Here is a 21,030-nt window from a genome sequence, read left to right as displayed (position 1 = left end):
CCTCTGTGCACACCTTACATTTGAATGTAGCTGCCACACTGGTTAATGACCCTCTCAGACCACTGCATTTTTGATGAACCCTCTCAGCGCACATTGTACATTGAATGGAGTTCACTCCGACACCCTTCCTGCACACAGCACGTGGCCACTTCACAGTTCTTTCCACCTCACCACATGCTTTACCACTTGCCATCACCTTCGCCTTTCCGATATTCACCTTCAGACCTTTTGTCTCCATACATTCCTTCCACTTGTTCATCTTTTCCTTCAGTCCATCCATACTTTCCGCAATCAACACCAGATCATCTGCATACAACAACTCCCACGGCAAACCCTCCTTTACGTTCTGAGCCAGCACCTCCATCACAGCTACAAATAGTAGTGGACTTAGTACCGACCCCTGATGAACTCCCACCTTCACCTCAAACTCACCACTGTTCCCGTCCTTCGTCCTTACAGCTGTGCGTGCTCTTTTGTACATTGCCATCACTACTCTGATCAACGATTCCTCCATTCCTAACTTCCTCAATGCCCATGTCAATACTTCACGTGGAACCCCATCGAATGCTTTCTCCAGATCAACAAACCCAAGAAACAACTTCTTCCTCTTCTCCATGTACTTCTCCTGCAACTGCCTCACAATAAAGAGCGCATCTGTCATTCCTCTTCCTGGCATAAATCCAAACTGCATTTCGTCGATCTTCACCTTCTTCCTTATCCTCCTCTCCAACACCCTTTCCAATACCTTCATTCCACGCTCCAATAACTTTATCGCTCGGTACGAGCCACACTCCAGAGGGTCCCCTTTCCCCTTGTATAGAGGGACAAGGGTACTCAGTTCCAAAACCACTGGAATGCGGCCTTCTTTCACCACCAGATTGCAGATCTCTGTCATTCTCTTCACACCACAATTTCCCGCTGCCTTCAACATATCTCCCACAACTCCTGTCGGCCCTCCCGCTTTTCTACTCTTCATTGCTTTTATCGCTTCCTCAACTCCCTTCTCAGTTATCTTCTCTGCCGGTCCTAAAACTGGGTTACTCTCTATGTTGCCATCCCATTCATTCTCTGTATTCAACAGCATTTCCATATATCTTTTACATCTTCCTTTAATTCCATCTGGGTCCACAACGATTTGTCCCACTTCATCCTTCAAGCAACTCACCCCCATCACATCACACCTCTCTTTCGCTATCTTCTTTGCAATCCTGAATACCGCTCTCTGACCCTCTTCCAAATCCAAGCGTTCTCCAAACATTTGCCTACATGCCTCCTGCGCCTTTGCTACCTCTTTCTTTGCAGCTTTCTTGGCTGCCTTATAACTTTCATGCTCTGCACTCTCCTACCCCCGTACCCTTGGCCTTCTGCCACTCCTTGAACTTCTTCCTCTTCTCGGCAAGCCTCTTTCGAACTTCATCATCCCACCACCATGTTTCCGAGTGCCTCGGTGGTTCTTTTGTCCATCCACATACCTCACCAACGGCTCCCAACAGACTATCTTTCATTGACATCCAACCACTTTCAAGCTCAACCACATCATCCTCCACCATACTCATCCTCTCTTTTAATGCCTCCCTTACTGTCACCTCTTTCAACCTCCACACCTTCATTCTCGGTTGGTACTTCACCCGCCGAGCTCTCCTCGCACCTATCACCCTTATGTCGCAGACAACCAAGTGGTGCTGTGAAACAGCCTCCTCCCCCGGGATCACCTTTGTGTCCCGGAGGTGCCCTCTATCTCACCTACGCACCATCAGGTAGTCAACAGTTGTCGTCGACCCACCTGACGTGACGTCGACCCACCTGACGTGACCCACCTGAACAAGCTTATTATCCTCTTTCTGGAACTGAGTATTACAAATCAACAAATCAGCTCCATCAGCAAACTCCAAAATCCTTTCACCTTCTCCATTCTCAAAAATGTATGATAGAATCAAAATGGTCTCTTGAGATTTTATAGGATTCTCAAAAATTTATGATACAATCAAAATGGTCTCTTGAGATTTTATAGATATTGATAGAGCTCTCTGGAGTTTCCAATGGGCAATATACACAGAAGTCAGAGTTAAATTTGCATTTAATTTCCCAACTTCGTTTCAAAATTAACTATCTGGCTATTTATGCTGATGCAGGCTTGTGGTTGCGTAGCAAATGACAAGCTGGTCAAAATGTGTGTGTTAATGCCTATGATTACACATAAACTTGTCTCACCACAGTAACTAAAGAATGATTATGTTTTAATAAGGTCTTCAAAAAGCTGATTTGTTGGACCAGCAGGGTTGAGTGGGGTGAGGGTGTGCTGATGAAACCAGCGAGACAGAAGAGGTAATTCCTCTCCTTTGGCATGTGGTGGTTGCTAAATTGCCATGAAGCTTTTAAAGCCCTCTCATAAAGAACATGTTCTCGAATTTTTTTACAATACTCTGGAACAGGTTCTTTTAAATTTCTAGAGCCATTCTCACAAACCTGTTCTATATATAACTTATTTTAGCATTCTATACAACTTGAGGACCAAATGATATCGGACAAATTCTTTCATGAACACATTATTCAGTTACAGAGAATGCTTTGTATAATTTGGTCTTCACGTTGTATAGATCTGCAGAATTGGTTTACAGAGTTTCCATATAGTTTATTAACATATAACATTTTAGGACGAGAAAGGATCTCATGTTTGATCAAAAGGCACATTGTAACAGCTTCTGGAATGTAACCAGCCAGAAGGAGATTATTTCTTGAAGTACCCACATTCTTTGTCTCCACCACCATAAATATTTCAGGTCCAGCTTCAGATGGAAAAGCTTATGACTTAAGTGTTTTTGGGACCTTTATGGTTTAAATCAAGGGGAATTTATTTAATGTAGGAAGACCACCAATGCACATTATAAAAGCGACTTGTGACACAAGAATGAGATACCAGCAATATGCAGATGACAGCCAGATGGGTCGTCTCAAGTAGTGTCTCTACTGCACGATAATGCTCGCCTTAATGCAGCAAATGTGATCAGTACGACTCCAGCAGAGACAGGCTGGTAAATTACAACTTATGTCTCATATAGTCCAGACTTATCAGCTTGTATTCGTATTCGTATCTTTGGATCATGCAAAGAACATCTGTGTGGCATCAAGATTAATCATTAAGATGGCAAAGCACATATCCTTAAATGACTGCTTATCCATCCCAAAGATTTCTGCAGATGGCACCAAAGTGCTGGCACATTGATGGGAAAAATGTGTATGTGTCGCAGTAGAGTTTTATCAACTTCATTGAACTTATTTTCAATAATAAAAACGTCGACGTCAATGTTAAACGACCCGCCAAGTATTATTGTCCTTTCACAGGGGGTATTAAGCCAGCTGTCTCACCATGGAACAGGGACAGGCCCTTTAAGATCCTGCAGTTCCTTTCAAAAAAAATGATATTGGGTGCTTGTACCCACACCATATTCAAAATGTCTGCCATTGAGTTCTGCTGGCAAAGCAATGGAAAACCACCCAGCATATAATATACATATATATATATATATATACATATATATATATATACACATGTATATATATATACACACGAGGTAATAATGCACCTCTAACGGTGATTGGTGAGGCCAGATCGTATTTGGAGCCCACAAGTGCCATTTGCCAAATGGACACATTGTGTTTCACCCATCAATCACAACCAAGAAGCATCACCGTTGCTTATAAGTAGTCGAGAGTTGCAAGATGAGGATTATTGAAATTCTCCGACCAGTAACAACGCCGTGATGATACCATCACGACGACATCATGACTGCAAACCCAGAAGGGCCTCAACCAGTACAAGAATGTGAACATCAAAAGCTGTCACCAAGCAGATGAAAAGGGAAGGTACCGACTGGACTTGCCATTATTGGGGCTCATCAGGGCAACACATCGCTGTTTCATCCACTTAGTGACTTTGAAGCGTTTCGGCTTATATACTGGCTCATGATGCACCTCTAACTGTAATAGGCAAGGCCGGATGTGGTATGGAAGATCTCCATATGATTAAATGAACCTTCTGGGTCTGCAGTCATGACATCATGTGGTATCATCATGGCATTTGTCTTGGTCAGAGAATTTCAATAATCCCATATATATATATATATATATATGTATACACACACAAATATATATATATATATATATATATATATATATATATATATATATATATATATATATATATATATATACACAAATAGATACTGTATATGGAATTCTCTTGCCCAGGGAGTTTTGGGAGGGTGGTACATATCCAAGGTAACAGTGAGGCGAAATGCTTATGAACCAAAATGTGGAAGAAACATCAATGTATGTAAGACACTGACACAGTCACTGCCTCATCCACACAGGTGCGTACTACTGGCGCTATGATAACAACAGGGACCAGGTATATTCTGTCGATCCTGAGGGTGTGACCTATCCTCGTCTTATTCCTGAAGAATTCCCTGGCGTCCCTTATCCAATTGACACAGTCTACTTCGACAATGAAGACCGGCACCTTTATTTCTTCAAGGAGAACAATGTGAGGGATATTCTTTCATTGTCTTAATTGTATAATTCTTTTTTTTCAATGACAACTTGAGTCTGAAATCAGAAACAGCCATTTTAAAACCAAACATCACCCAGAGTGGTTTATCAATTACAAAGAAATATTTGTCTTGCAGCATCTCTAATTTCAAGAATTCTGTCCACTTTGTGTGATACATAAAAGTAATTTGCCCCAAATTCAAATTACATTCTTGATGTACTCTTATTTCCAAAGCATGGTAATACCTCGTTATCTACAGTTATTAAATTTCACATTTTTCTTCCCTATAGGTAACAGCTTTTGACATCTACAAGCGCAGGCCAGTTCCTGGGCACCCCATTCCTCTCGTATCACTTTTTCTACCAGTACGACCAGGTGATCATCCCATTGGAGGGCTTGATGCTGCATATTACTCGTATTCTCTCGGCTCACTGTTCCTGCTCAAAAACAGCCGAGTATGGCAAGTGGTACCTTCAAGGCATCACCGTGCAGTTCCAAAGATACCTCTGCGTGATCTGCTGCCTGGAAGGAGCGTGAGTGACGCCTGGAAAGATGTCTGTGATGTTCACATCTCTATGTTGAACATGGCCTGAAGATGTGGTTAAAGGTTTATCACGACTGTGGAGGTAGAATTTTTTTTCCCCACCAATTGTCCTCAATTCTCCATGGTCAACACGACATATTGGAGATGTGGTTTAGAAGATCATGTAAACTTGTGGGGTGTTACATGTGCTCATCATAAGGTGAAGCATTTAGAAGATGCAGTAATTCATAAATGATGTGTTTGGGTTGCACTAGAAAAAGACTGCAAGGACGATCTCAAACCTGTCACAACTGCTCACTGATTATTCGATCTCAATCCCCAAAATACAGATGTTTATGAATGGCATGCTCGAGAATTAACGTGGTAGATGGCAAGGACAATGATGAAATTCGCATTATTTATTAACTTATTGTGCAACTCCATACTGACAATCAGCTGCCTTTGCTGTGATAATAACGACGAGTGCGAGGTAATATCTCCGAACGACGACGCATCACTTTTCCGGTGACGTCATGCTAACCTGTTGTGCAAATGTGGCACAAAATATTTTATGATGCACGATGCAGACAAGGATTGGGTAACATGCGCATGGCATCGCATGCTATTTATCTGCTTTAATGAACTTCAAAACGATGTCATTAAAATAACATGACAATTTAAGATGTGTTGACCACAGCTAAGCAAAGAAAGCTGTGAACTTGTTCAATGTTTACACTGACAATCCGTTCTCATTTGCCACGAAAGTTTGCACAATCAGCTGTGCATTTTTTTTCGACTTAAGTCACAGCACAAGATATGGCTTTTAGTAGCGGAAGGAACCATAGTTATGCCTCCTGCCTGTCCTTCGTCAGCAACACTTTCACTTCCAGATAAATAATCCACCGGCTTGTATCAAAAAGACAACTTCCATTAACTCCTAAATGTGTTCTGATGTCTGTGCTTGTAACTTCAACCTAAGCTCCCAGTTATTATGATCCACGACACAAATGTGTGGATGTTTACCAGGGAAATGCAATAGCTCGCTATTCCCATTTGGCCAGCGGTGAACGGTGAACTAATAAATACATAGTTAACATAACCAAACTATAACAATTAATCATTACAAGTTAGTTCCATCCAGCACAATGTGTAACAAGATGGAAACACCCATTTCTAGCTTATTACACAAAATACCTATGTGCACCACTCAACTGCAAGTTTGAAAATATCTCACTTTTGCACATAAAGTAATATGCACACCCAGTAGCATGAAAAACAGCAAACGTTGCGTTGTTTAATACTTTCCTAGAATGCTGCGCTAAATATCCAAACTCACAGCACACTCTGTGTTGTCGACAGTATACCCATAATCCTATATACATCAAAACCCTTGCACAACAATAAAATAAACGTTTATAAAAGGCGAAGAAATACGTTTGGCAAATATGAGGCAAGAAGAGTTGGTTCTGGCTGTCACGTGCCATCCATCTTGGCTGCTCTTGGTCGACTGGGCACAGAGCGATTGGGGGAGATCTGGCGACGTGGTGAAGGTGGATGCTCTTGAGAGGCTTCGTGACCGGGCAGCTGGGAAAGCACGGAGCGAAGCATGTGTGGGAGATTCCCAGAACCGCTTTGAGCACTGGATGTCCGCAGTACTGCAAGGTATGCCCCACGGTAGGCCTCTTGGACCGAAGGGTCACTGAATGGGCTGTCGCAAAAAAATGAGAAGGTAAACATTGAGCCATGAAGTACAACCTGAACAGAAAAAAAAGAAGCAAATTAAAAAAATTCTATATATATATACAGTCGCGTGAAAAAGTAAGTACACCCCGTGTAAAGTTTTGACTTTTTCAACATATTTCAACATACAGCTATTTGATCTTCATTTCAACAATATTGATAGATAAAGGTGATATAATATAACAAATATCATGAAACATTTACATTTTGTAGTCCATTGTATAATTTAAATAAAAATAAATGCAAATTTTGCATGTGGAAAAAGTAAGTACACCCCTACATTTATCACTACTTCAAATCCCTAAAATTAGAATCAGGTGCACCAGCTCAAGTGCAAATGATTAGAACATCGTCAGAGAGGATCTTGGAGGAACCTGTCTGATTTAAACCTCAGACATTTAGTTTGGTTTGCTCTTTTTGTTGTTGAAGTGTGCGGCGTCACCATGCCTAGATCAAAAGAGCTCTCTGAGGCCTTCAGAAAGAAGGTTATAGATGCCTACGAGTCTGGAAAGGGATTTAAAAAGATCTCCAAACAATTTGAAATCAATCATTCGACTGTCCGGAAGATCATCTACAAGTGGAGAAGATTCCAAACAACTGCCAACTTGTTCAGGCCAGGCCGCCCCAGCAAGTTCAGCCCGAGAGCAGACCGCAAGATGTTGAAAGAAGTCTCGAAGAACCCCAGAATGTCATCACGGGACCTACAGGTAGATCTACCCACTGTTGATGTCAAAGTGCACAAGTCTACCATGAGAAAGAGGCTGCACAAATTTGATCTACATGGGAGGTGTGCCAGGAGGAAACCTTTGCTGTCCAGAAAGAACATCAGGGCAAGACTAAAGTTTGCCAATGAACACTGAGGCAAAGACCAGCACTTCTGGAACAATGTTCTCTGGACAGATGAGTCAAAGGTAGAGCTATTTGGCCACAGTACCAGAAGACATGTTTGGCGAAAACCAAAGACAGCATTTCACCACAAGAACCTGATACCAACTGTAAAGCATGGTGGTGGAAATATTATGATTTGGGGCAGCTTTGCTGCATCGGGGCCTGGGCAGCTCACCATCACAGAATCCACGATGAATTATTCATTGTACCAGAGGGTGCTTGAGGATAATGTGAGGCCATCTGTCGGAAAGTTGAAGCCCAACCGAAGGTGGACCTTGCAACATGACAATGACCCTAAACATACCAGTAAATCCACCAAGGAATGGCTGAAAAAAAGAAATGGAGGGTTCTGAAACGGCCAAGTCAAAGCCCGGATCTAAATCCCATCGAGATGGTGTGGGGGGATTTGAAACGAGCTGTGCATGCAAGAAACCCCTCAAACATCGCACAGTTGAAAGAATTCTGCATGGAGGAGTGGGCAAAAATTTCTCCCACTCGATGTCAGAGACTGGTAGACAGTTATAAGGAACGCCTGCTTGGGGTTGTTTCTGTCAAAGGGGGCAATACCACCTATTAGAGCCAAGGGTGTACTTACTTTTTCCACATGCGAAATTTGCATTTATGTTTATTTAAACAAGCGTTACGCCTAGGTCCCCCGTCGGTGAAGTGATGTGAGTTGACAAAGGTTAAGACGCAGAAAACATGCTATGATATGATATTTCGCTCACAAGGTTCAGACGTACATGGAGGTGGCGATATTGGATTTTGACGTGGCCACCCAATTTTCAATAGCGTTCTTCCTTATGCCTAGATACACCCACACACCAGATTAGAAGTTGGTACTTCGCTTATTTTTCAAGATATTCCGCTCACAAGGTTCAGACATACATGGCGGATTGGCGGTCCATCTTGGATTTTGACGTGGCGACCCAATTTTAAACAGAGTTCTTGCTTGTGCCTCGATACACCCACACACCAGATTAGAAGTTGGTACTTCGCTTATTTTTCAAGATATTTCGCTCACAAGGTTCAGACATACATATGGTGGCGGCCATCTTGGATTTTGACGGGGCGACGCAATTTTCAATAGCCTTCTTCCTTATGCCGAGATACACCCACACACCAAATTAGAAGTTGGTACTTCGCTTATTTTTCAAGATATTTCGCTCACAAGGTTCAGACATACATATGGTGGCGGCCATCTTGGATTTTGACGGGGCGACGCAATTTTCAATAGCCTTCTTCCTTATGCCGAGATACACCCACACACCAAATTATAAGTTGGTACTTCGCTTATTTTTCAAGATATTCATCTCACAAGGTTCAGACATACATGGCGGTGGCCATCTTGGATTTTGACGTGGCGATCCAATAGATACACCCACACACCAGATTAGACGTTGGTACTTCGCTTATTGTTCGAGATATTTCGCTCACAAGTTTCAGACATATGTTTCAGACATATATATATATATATATATATATATGTGCAGTGTCTGTGTTGTCAATGAACTATTCCCTCAAAATCTTGTTTTTAATAATGTGGCTGTGAGGTGTTTTGAATCATGTGGTGGTGAGGTGTTTTGATTTATGTGTTGGTGAGGTGTTTTAAATCATGTGGTGGTGAGTTGTTTTGAATCATGTGGTGGTGAGGTGTTTTGAATTACTTGGTGGTGAGATGTTTTGAATTTTGTGGTGGTGAGGTGTTTTGAATTTCGTGGTGGTGAGGTGTAATCGTCCCAAACTTCCAGTCTGCACCTACCCCTCCTGTATGTATGTGCTGAGGGGATCTTTTTTTTTGAATTTATTTTTATTTTTTCAACCTAAATTGCTTATAAAAATGTAATATCACAAACACTACAAAAAAGTTTGTTTAAAATAATTGTTTGTATTATGATTGGTGTAAATCATGACAACACAACAACTCAAGTACAGTCACTATCCTCCGCTAAATCAAGCCCGGTCCTCTGCAACGACGTGCGGTGAGCTGAGCAAAGCTGAGCAAAATACAAAAAAAACTGAGCTGAGCACAGCTGAGCAAAATACAAAAAAAAAAAAAAAAAAAAAAAAAAAAGCTAGTATATAGATATATGTGTGCGTGTATATATATATATATATATATATATATATATATATATATATAAATATATACATACACATACTAGCGAGCATTCGCTAGCGAGCATTTTTGGGTTTGTTGATCTGGAGAAAGCATTCGATATGGTTCCACGCAAAGTATTGACATGGGCATTGAGGAAGTTAGGAGTGGAGGAATGGTTGATCAGAGTAGTGATGGCAATGTACAAAAGAGCGCGCACAGCTGTAAGGACGAAGGACGGGAACAGTGGTGAGTTTGAGGTGAAGGTGGGAGTGCATCAGGGGTCGGTACTAAGTCCACTTCTATTTGTAGCTGTGATGGAGGTGCTGGCTCAGAACGTAAAGGAGGGTTTACCATGGGAGTTGTATGCAGATGATCTGGTGTTGATTGCGGAAAGTAGAGATGGACTGAAGGAAAAGATGAACAAGTGGAAGGAATGTATGGAGACAAAAGGTCTGAAGGTGAATATCGGAAAGACGAAGGTGATGGCAAGTGGTAAAGCATGTGGTGAGGTGGAAAGAACTGGGAAGTGGCTGTGTGCTGTGTGCAGGAAGGGTGTCAGAGTGAACTCCATTCAATGTACAATGTGCGCTGAGTGGGTTCATCAAAAATGTAGTGGTCTGAGAGGGTCATTAAACAGTGTGGCAGCTACATTCAAATGTAAGGTGTGCACAGAGGGAGCTGCAGATGGAGGAAATGTTGAGTTGGATCTTGGAGACGGCGTGAAGCTGGAAGGTGTGAAAACATTTTGCTACCTCGGAGACATGCTGAATGGAGAAGGTGGATCAGACTCGGCAACGGTTGCTCGAGTGAGATGTGCATGGAAGAAGTTTCGGGAACTGAGTGGCGTGCTGATGATGAGGGGAGTGTCGTTGAAGCTGAAGGGAAAGGTGTATGCTGCATGTGTGAGAAGTGTTATGATTTATGGGAGCGAGACATGGGTAATGAACGTAGAGCAGCAACGAAGGCTGGAAAGGGTGGAAATGCGAATGGTTCGATGGATGTGCGGAGTTTCGTTGAGAGAGAGGAAGACAAATGATGAATTGCAAAAGATGATGGGAATATTGCCTGTGATTGATGCTGTGAAGAGGAACAGGTTGAGATGGTTTGGTCATGTGTTGAGGAAGGATGAAAGTGACTGGTTGAGAAGAGTGATGGAAATTAATGTAGAAGGAAGTAGAGGACGGGGAAGACCGAGAAAGATTTGGCTAAAGATGGTGGAAGAAGAAATGCGGGCAAGGGGGTTAACAAGGAGAGATGCAGAAAATAGGGCAAAATGGAGAAGATTGTCATGGGGACCGCAGGGCGAACCCCCGCTCTAGCAGGGAAAATGGCCTTTAAAATGCATGTTGTATACACATACTAGCGAGGTACCCATGTTACGCACGGGTGGGAGGCCATAAGCAAACAAACAATGCAGAAACGGCGAATGCTAAAGCATGAAACCAATAAATTCCACATTCCTGTAGCACCTCCAGTCGCACGTCAGACGTGGACAGCAGGTTCGTGAAAGACTTAGGTAAAAAAAAAAAAACGGTGAATGGTAAACCCTGGAGCCAATAAATTCCACATTCCTGTGCCATCTGTAGTCGAACATCAAGCATGGACAGCAGGTTCGTGAAGGACTTCCATGAAAAACGTACCCGTTTGAATGGTTCCATACCCAGTCAATGATGAATCTGCATATGGGGATCCGCGATTGTCGCGTTTAGAAAGTAGAAACCGTCAAGGCATTTCGTCATTCACTTGAACTCAATATCTCTATTTTCATTCCAAACAGCATAACTCCAATCACAAATTAAATAGCATTAATATAAAAAATAAACTTTTACCAACATTCGTGGCATAAACAAATATTTAAATCCGGATGTGGAGTAGTTCCGTACGGTTGGGTGAATACAATTACGAATTCAAAATCGTAATTATATTCACTCAATTCCTAACGTCATTCCAATCATAAATTGATACTTTAACAAAATACTGTTTTAAATGATGGTCGTATTGACATATTATTATCAAACCAGCTCATTGCCGTCATCTGCCCACTTCCGGATTTGCGACACGTTCGTATCGAGTTAATTTCAAAATCATAATTTTATTGAGGAATTTATGAGCTACATGCTTCAGCACTCGGTGGTCCTGTTCTGTGAGCTTGTGTGGCCTACCTCTTCTCGGCTGAGCTGTTGTTGCTCCAAGACGTTTCCACTTCACAATAACAGCACTTGCAGTCGACCGGGGCAGCTCTAGCAGGGCAGAAATTTGACGAACTGACTTGTTGGAAAGGTGGCATCCTTTGACGGCGCCACATTGAAAGTCACTGAGCTCTTCAGTACGGCCCATATATTCTACTGCTAATGTTTGTCGATGGAGATTGCATGGCTGTGTGCTTGAATATATATACCTGTCAGCAATGGGTGTGGCTGAAACAGCCGCATCCACTAATTAGGAGTGTCCGCGTACTTTTGGCCATGTAGTGTGTATATATATGCAGGTATATGTGTGTATGTATATGTATGTATATATATATATATATATATATATATATATATATATATATATATATATATATATACACAAAGAATTAAGTTAAGCACCCCTACACAACGAATTAAGGTAAGCACCCCCTAATATATATTCTTTGTGTATATGTATACATTGGCATATATTCTAAGGTATGTGAGATCAAATAATGATTGGTATGACATTAGCAATTATCCATTGATGAAATGCAGATGAGTGCACTCATCTGTGACGCCCATCGCTCGTGCAGCACGTGTTATCATCCACGTGGTCGTGATTTTCTGTAAATGCACTATCATCACGGGTTATTGCAAGTCACGCCTGAGCTCGTGTGGGGGTTACATGGTCATTTTCTCGTAATGGTGGCTCGTAGACGGTTGTCGGACGGAGAACGATGGCGGATAATAGGCATGATCGAGTCCGGAATGTCCAGAAAAGCTGTAGCTCGAACGTTTGGTTACCACCATTCGGTGATCAGTCGGTTGGTGCAGAAACACCAGGAAACGGATGCGGTGAAGGACCGCCCAAGGTCTGGAAGACCTCGCGTGACAACAGTCCGCCAAGATAGAGCGCTTTTGAGACTGGTGCGACGATATCCCTTCGCCTCGAGCCATTTCCTGAAGGACAACTGGCTGCCCAACAGAAGGCTATGTCACCGTACCGTGAGGAACCGCCTGAAATCGGCCGGTTTAAGGTCAAGACGAGTGATCAAGCGTCCAAGGCTACTCGAACGACATCAGAGGGAGCGTTTGGCATGGTGCCTAGCGCGACGTGGATGGAACATCCGGTCTTGGAGGCGAGTTCATTGGTCGGATGAAAGCCGGTTCTTGCTGTACGTGACAGATGGGCGTGTTCGGGTGTGGCGCCACAAAAACACCGCGTATGCACCTAAAAACATTCAACCAACGGTACCCTTTGGTGGTGGCTCGATTATGGTCTGGGGATGCTTCTCCCATGACTGTAAGTTGGACCTGATAACTGTGCGAGGTAACCTCAACGGAGAGCGATATGCCGAGGAAATCCTGAATACCACTGTAATCCCGCACTTCGATGACCACACCCTCGCCAGCAGACCCATCTTCATGGATGACAACGCCAGGCCTCACCGTGCGAGACGCGTCCGAGCCTTGCTGGAGCAAGGTGCTGTGACAACCATCCCCTGGCCTGCGTACAGTCCTGACCTGAACCCCCTCGAGCACGTTTGGGACATGTTGGGACGACAAATTGCGAAGATGGTCCCTCCAATAGCCAATCTGGATGAATTGGAACGTGCATTACATCGGGAATGGAACAACCTGCCACAGCAACGCATACGACGGCTTACAGGGTCTATGAGACGTAGGGTTGAGTCAGTGATCCGATCACGTGGGTCCTACACACGTTATTGACGCAAAGATCGCTAGAGGTCTTCTCAGAACAATGACTGTACGTTAGAAAACATAAACGTCATCCACACTGTCCGTGATGGACCTATAGCTCCATACTTAAATTGAGGTGAAAATATGCCTAAAATTCCCAAAAAATTTCGCCTTAAATTATTCAGAATAAAATATTGAAAACGGCATGATTGTTATGTTTTTATGTGACCATAATATCACTTCTCCAGAAAATATAGCAATATCATGGGTATATTACACTGTTTTGACGACAACAAACTTGTAATGTGCGAGGTTGTAAAAAAACGGGGGGGGGGTGCTTAACTTAATTCTTTGTGTATATATATATACATACATACATACATACATACATATATATATATATATATTTTTTTTTTTTTTTTTTTTTTTTTTTTTTTTTTTTTTTCTTGACTTGGGTTTACTTTCTTAACTCAGTATATCAATCTGGTGAGTTACTTTTACACTTTGGTGATTTATTTGTTAAGAGAACCATGTCACTGATTGTCTGTCGCAGCAAGAAGTCAACAACAGGATTATATCACAGGTGGCGTGGCAAAATGTACGGACAGGTGCATTTGATGATTGGCTTCACAGTCAGGTATGCAAGGGTTGTTGCGTTCTGTATTCGTGGAAAACAACTGCTGCACGTCTCCAAAAGTTATTGCCGCTTCCTCTGGAGATGGTCCGTCAACTCGACAATGCTGTTTGTCATGGAGTGGTGGCTTTACGAAATTACGGCATGAAACAGCGTTCAATTGCTCGGCAGTATGGCATCACTCAAGGTCAGGTGTCAAAGATCCTGAAATGAAATGCTCAGAGGGGTGTCCCTACTCCAATACCGAGGCCAGGACGTCCCCGCAGAACCACAAGGAGGGATGATCGCCAGCTGCACCGGTTAGTCCGCAATGACCGTACCAAGTCAGCTAATCGGCTTAGGGCTGAGTGGCAGCAACTGACAAATGTGCCTGTATCCAGAAGGTTAGTCAACCAACGACTGGTTCAAGCAGGCTATCGTGCCAGGCGTCCCCTGAGAAAGCCACACCTGACCAGAAAACACCGCCAGCGCCGATTGCAGTGGGCCAGAGAGCACCGTCAATGGCAGCCAGGACACTGGAATCACGTGATCGTCAGTGACGAGTCTAGATTTCTGGTCTATCGTCAAGATGGCCGCGTCCGAGTGCGCAGACAAGTGCATGAAGCCTACAACAAAGATTATATAGTGCCAAGAGTCCAAGCTGGAGGTGGTGGGGTGACCATTTGGGCTGCTTTTCATGCAGGGGGCAAAACTGACCTGGTTGTTCTGAATGGAAACCTGAACCAGTTCAAGTACAGGGCCATTCTGGAAGAAACATTGCTTCCATTTGCTCGTGCAACCTTTCGAGGAAACTTTGTCTTCCAAGAAGACAATGCACAGCCTCATCGTGCTCGCATGATCAACACTTTCTTGCTGACCGTAGTGTAGAGCATATGGAATGGCCTGCCATGTCCCCGGATATGAATCCGATAGAGAACTTGTGGGCAGAATTAACGCGTCAAATCGACCACTTGGACCAGCAGCCGACCTCAGTGCGTGAATTGCAGCAGGCTATTGTCACTGCATGGCAAGCGATTCCTGTCCAAACCTTGGCAAATCTCGTGAACAGCATGCCTCAACGTGTACGTGCTCTCCTGAATGCTCGTGGGGGTTACACGAAGTACTGAACTGTAATTTTACTGTCTATAATCCCAGTCGTAATTTAACTTTTGTTTTTGTTAAAAAAAAAATTGGCTAATGTGCAAAATAAAGAGATACTTCTGGAAAACGTACAGAAGTTTAACACAGTACTGTCCATGAATTGAGTTCGATATCAGTTTACATCACTTTCAAGGATCAATTTATTTGTTTCGAAATGTCAAATGTGGTTTTTGTTTCTTTTAAAGGTCACATTAACAAAATCTAGAATAATTTCAACATAATTCCAATGAACTTTTGGTTCTAAGACATCTTGAAAGGTAAGTTCACCCCCACAAAAAAAATATTCCATATTAAATGCCAAGTCTATATATATATATATATATACAGTGAAACCTTGACTTACGAGTGCACCAACTTACGAGTTTTCCGAGATACGAGCCGTCGCTCGGGCGGTTTATTGCTTTGAGATGCGAGCCGAGATCTGAGTTACGAGCTTACGCCACCCGCCACCAAGTGGGTTCTGATCACGTGGTTATCTTGCCGTGCAAGCATCTCTGCCGTATATCGCTGCTGCTTTGTTTTCGCATTTTGGTTATTTTGGAGCTTACGCCACCCGCCACCAGGTGGGTTCCGGTCACGTGGTTATCTTGCCGTGCAAGCATCTCTGCCGTATATCGCTGCTGCTTTGTTTTCGCATTTTGGTTATTTTGGAGCTTACGCCACCCGCCACCAGGTGGGTTCCGGTCACGTGGTTATCTTGCCGTGCAAGCATCTCTGCCGTATATCGCTGCTGCTTTGTTTTCGCATTTTGGTTATTTTGGAGCTTACGCCACCCGCCACCAGGTGGGTTCCGGTCACGTGGTTATCTTGCCGTGCAAGCATCTCTGCCGTATATAGCTGCTGCTTTGTTTTCGCATTTTGGTTATTTTGGAAAATTTCTTAGTTTTAACCATGGGTCCGAAGAAATTGAGTGCCAAGGGCAGTACTGAGAAGAAGAAGAGGATGATGTGCTTGGATATAAAACACGCAATCGTCGAAAAACATGAGCGAGGTGTGCGTGTTGTCGACTTGGTGAGGCGGATGTGAAGGCAGCTGAAGATTTTATTATAACTTTTGCCGAACTGATAGAAGCCGAAGGATACATCCCCCAGCAAATCTTCAACTGTGACGAGACAGGGCTCTTCTGGAAAAAGATGCCGAGGAAAACGTATATAACGGCAGAGGAGAAGAGCATGCCAGGCAACAACTTGTTCAGAGTGCCGGCGATAGCTCGCCTTCTCTTTGTGGAAAACACGGTGAGATCCTTAACATCCAACAACTAATGGGACGCAAACGGGGCGCCCAGTTTAGCGGTACACACATTGATGAATCACCCTGCCTGTGATTCACCCATGACAGGTTATAGCTGGGTCGGGATTCAAACCCAGGCTGGACAGTTTAGAGTCAAGTGTGCGTACCTCCAGTCCAGGCCATCCTGCCAACCTGTATGCTGCATACAGGTGAAATATAAAGCGCGAGATATTTTTATATATACTGTATATTTAAAAAAAAATTGGTGTGGTTTTTGGCGGGCTGGAACGGATTAATAGCATTTCAATGCATTTTAATGGGGAAATTTAATTTGAGAAACGAGCAAATTGAGTTACGAGCTCGGTCACAGAACGAATTAAACTCGTAAGTCAAGGCTTCACTGTATATATGTATATATATATATATATATATATATATATATATATATATATATATATATATATATATATATATATATATATATGTACATAAGTGACACTAAGGAGAATGAAAGCAACAAACCTGGAGTTCTTCCGTGCATTGCTTCCTTGCTGAGTGAGCAGCTGCAGTAGCACAGAAGCAAGCCTGTTGGCCAACAGGCCAAGCAGCCTCTCCACTTCATTATTTTCCTGTTCAGTTTCACTCTGACTCTTCATCTGATCTTCTTCAGGCTGTCTTTCCTTCTTCTGCTCAAATTCTCCCTCTGGTTCCTCCTTGTTTTTACACTTTCCGGCAGGCTTCTTCCCGTCTCTCTCTGGCTTCACAACATTGTCTTTATGCTTTTGCCGAATTGCTTGTTCGGCAGTAGTTTTCTTCTCCCCTTGTTCTCCTTCACTCTTCCCTCCGTTGGTTTTTTCATGCTCGGTCTCCTTAAAAATAAAATGTGGCAACATCATGTGCAGAGCCTTTTTCATTCCCTAAAACAGGCATTGTTATGAAAAGTGCCCAATGTACAGAAGAGTCCCATTAAGTCAAAAACCGGACAAGACGAAAAATGTTCCATGATGTCCATTTGGCTGCATTACTCCAACCCCATTCACACACCTTTGTTCCAAATGGTACAACTTGGCCTTACGTCTACAATGTGCCAAAGCATTCGACTTTGCTTTGAATGTTGTTTGTCCATCTCATTCTTTGTTTAATTTTTTTCTGGTAAGAAAATTCCATTTTACAGTGTTCTCAGTTTTGTGCCCGCTTGCAATGCAGCAGTTTTTCACCTAATGTACCGACACTGCAAACATTTAAAAACTTATCTCCATAGTTTTTTTACTGTGGTATATTTTGTATGTTGGCATTGAGGATTGTATTTTTGATTGTGCATTGTTTACGTGTTTGTAATACAGCCGTTTCTCCAACAATTTGGCCATGCCATGGACTATGGTCAACACAGTGAATATCCACTTTCTCATTAATCATGGAACTTTCTACATGTTTTCTACATAGTATGTAGCACATTAAGTTGGGCTGGCAGGTTGGCCTACAGTTACAGTGCCTTCAGAAAGTATTCCAAATCCCTTGACCTTTTCACATTTTGTTGTTATAGCCTGAATTAAAAATGGATTTTATTTTATTTTTTGTCACCGATCTACACAAAATACTCCATAATGACAAAGTGAAAACATGTTTTTAGAATTTTTTTACAAATTTATTGAAAATGAAACAGAAATATCTAATTTACACAAGTATCCAGACTCCTGAATCAATACTTAGTAGAAGCACTATTGGCAGCGATTGCATCTTCGAGTTTTCTTGGGTGTGTCTGCATCAACTTTGCACATCTGGATTTGGAGAGTTTTTCCCATCCTTGCAGATTTGTTCAATCTCTGTCAAGTTGGATGGGGAGCGTAGGTGAATGGCAATCTTCAAGTCTTTCCACAGATTCTCAATGGGATTCATGTCTGGGCCAATGCTTTGGTTGGGCCACAAAAGGACTTTCACATTCTTGTTCTGAAGCCATTTCAGTGTTGCTTTGGCTGTATGCATGGGGATCATTGTGCTGTTGGAACATAAATCTTCACCTCAATCTAAGGTTTTTTGCAGTCTGAAGCAAGTTCTCCTCAATAATTTGCCTGTATTTGGCTCCTTTCATTGTTCCCTCTATCCTTACAGGTCTCCTAGACCAGTCCCTGCCGCTGAAAAGCATTCCCATAGTATGATGCCGCCACCACCATGTTTCACGGTAGGGATGGTGTTAGATGGGTGATGAGCTGTGCTTGGTTTCCACCAGACGTAGTGCTTTGCATTCAGGCCAAAGAGTTCAATTTTCATCTCATCAGACCACAGAATTTTTTTGCCTCATGCTCTGAGTCTTTCACGTGCCTTTTTGCAAACTACAGGCATGCTGTCATGTACCTTTTTCTCAAGAGTGGCTTGTGTTTGGCCACTCTCCCATAAAGTCTGGATTTGTGAAGCGCTGCAGAGACCGTTGTCCTTCAGGCAGGTTCTCCCATCTCAGCCAAGGAACTCTGTAGTTCTGTCAGAGTGGTCATTGGGTTCTTGGTCAGTTCCCTGACCAAGGTCCTTCTTGCTCGGTTTCTCAGTTTGGACGGCAAGCTTTAGGAAGAGTCTGGGTAGTTCCATATTCTTTCCATTTTCTAATGATGTATCTCACTGTGCTCTTGGGAACTTTCAACACTCTAGAAATTATTCTATGCCCTTCCCCAGATCTATGCTTCCTCACAATTACATTTAGGAGTTCTTCGGACAGTTCTTTGGACTTCATGGTAGAGTTTCTGCTCTGACATGCACTGTCAACTGTGGATCCTTATATCGAAAGGTGTTTCTTTTTAGATCATGTCCAATCAATTGGCCACAAGTGGACTCCAATCAAGTTGTAGAGACATCTCAAGGATGATCAAAGGAAATTGGATGCGCCTGAGCTCAATTTGGAGTGCCATAGCAAAGGAATTGAATACTTATTGACTGAAGACGTTTCAGCTTTATATTTTCAATTATTTTGTAAAAATGTATGTTATAAAAAATCCACTTTGATATTACGGGGTATTGTGTGTCGATCAGCGACAAAAAATCCTGTAACACAACAAAATGTGAAAAACGTCAAGGGGTGGGAATACTTTCTGAAGGCACTTTATACTCACTCATCTTTTTGCTGTATAGCCTCTGAATCTTGACTTGACTATAAACTGTCACCATGGTATTTTGCATGTGGAGCGAGGTATCAATGTGTGTGCCATCCATTAAAAGGGCATTAAGACCAAAGGCCTGTCTGCCAGCACTGGGACATCTGTGGATGTTAGAAATCCCAGGTTGTCTTTTGGAAAGAAAGAGCTTGTGAAATATCTCTGGCATTCTATTTTTCTGCCATCAGGCTTTCATATTTTAACATCAGGCCTAGATTCCAAGTGAGACAGATCATTTCCCCTTCGCTCCCCATGCCCAACCCTGCTCCAACTCCCCACCCCACCACCCTCACCCACCTGACCCCACATGTAGGTGCAAATAATTGATGCAATTAAAAGAAGAAGAATTTCACATAAACTATGCTTGGTATAGCCTACCATGTTTAAAAAAAAAAATCGAATTTCGTATTCCTCATTAGACAAAGATGTTAAGACGAATGGTGAATTGCATGAGCTTGGTTTAAGAGGACTCCACAATACTTTGCTATTTCCTTCCAGTGCAATAATACCTGCTCAAGCAAACAAAGTGCTGGTTCTGTGCTCAGTAGGACATCCAATGAAGCTTCCAGGCCACGGCGCTTTGCCACCACGCTGCTTCGACCTAAGACCAGCATCACACACTCAACCATCAAAATAACTGCCATATATTACCCAGTAGCATTTCCAGTGGAACATCAGATGTTTACGAATACGTTCAATGTTGGAAATGATATTATATGCCACATAACTATAAGGCAAATATTGTAAACCAAAGCCCTATTTCAACATGTCGATTGCGGTGACTTGCCCTTCCACCATAAGTTTAATACCATACTACACTTTCTGCAATGTTACCTGAATTTTATCCATGTTTTATCCATTTATCCATTTTATCCATGTTTTATCCATGTGTTGGTTTAATACCATGTGTTTATCTTTCATAAATTGATCGTCTGTTTGCCGTGTCGTGTCTTGAGGCCTTGTACAGTGTGCACTGTACAACCTTGAGGCTTTGTTTTTCTCTCAGCGGTCCGTCTTTTGTGATCCAATAACTTTCGTTCTCTGTATTCCCAGTCTTTTCACCCATAGCCTACTTCCTTGTGTAAATCTCAACTCAAAAAAAAAAAAAAAAAAAAAAAAAAAAAACATTTTCCTTCTCTGTTCTCATTCGTTTATTCATTCTTATTCGTTCGTTCGTTCTTCGACCACGTGTTTCTCCCCCATTTCCCCA

General features: G+C 42.6%; 2 protein-coding genes across 4 annotated transcripts in view; one reads left to right on the top strand and one right to left on the bottom strand.

Annotated features, from left to right (window-relative positions):
- Positions 1–5,753, top strand: part of MMP21 (matrix metallopeptidase 21) — a 73,151-nt gene extending 67,398 nt beyond the window's left edge. The window contains exons 7-8 of the mRNA XM_068098306.2: positions 4,371–4,543; positions 4,840–5,753. Of these exons, the coding sequence (XP_067954407.2) occupies positions 4,371–4,543; positions 4,840–5,142 (476 nt within the window). The 3' untranslated portion in view covers positions 5,143–5,753. The remainder of the gene's footprint in view (positions 1–4,370; positions 4,544–4,839) is intronic.
- Positions 5,667–21,030, bottom strand: part of EDRF1 (erythroid differentiation regulatory factor 1) — a 110,634-nt gene continuing 95,270 nt past the window's right edge. For all 3 annotated transcript variants that reach the window (XM_068098292.2, XM_078769863.1, XM_078769864.1), the window contains 3 exons: positions 20,330–20,421; positions 17,203–17,549; positions 5,667–6,780 (listed from right to left, as the gene is read on the bottom strand). In XM_068098292.2, the coding sequence (XP_067954393.2) occupies positions 6,546–6,780; positions 17,203–17,549; positions 20,330–20,421 (674 nt within the window). In that variant the 3' untranslated portion in view covers positions 5,667–6,545. The remainder of the gene's footprint in view (positions 6,781–17,202; positions 17,550–20,329; positions 20,422–21,030) is intronic.

The sequence above is a fragment of the Myxine glutinosa genome, chromosome 1, assembly GCF_964187855.1.
Source record: "Myxine glutinosa chromosome 1, kmMyxGlut1.1, whole genome shotgun sequence".
Lineage (NCBI taxonomy): Eukaryota > Metazoa > Chordata > Myxini > Myxiniformes > Myxinidae > Myxine > Myxine glutinosa.
This window is presented reverse-complemented; position numbering and strand designations above follow the sequence as displayed.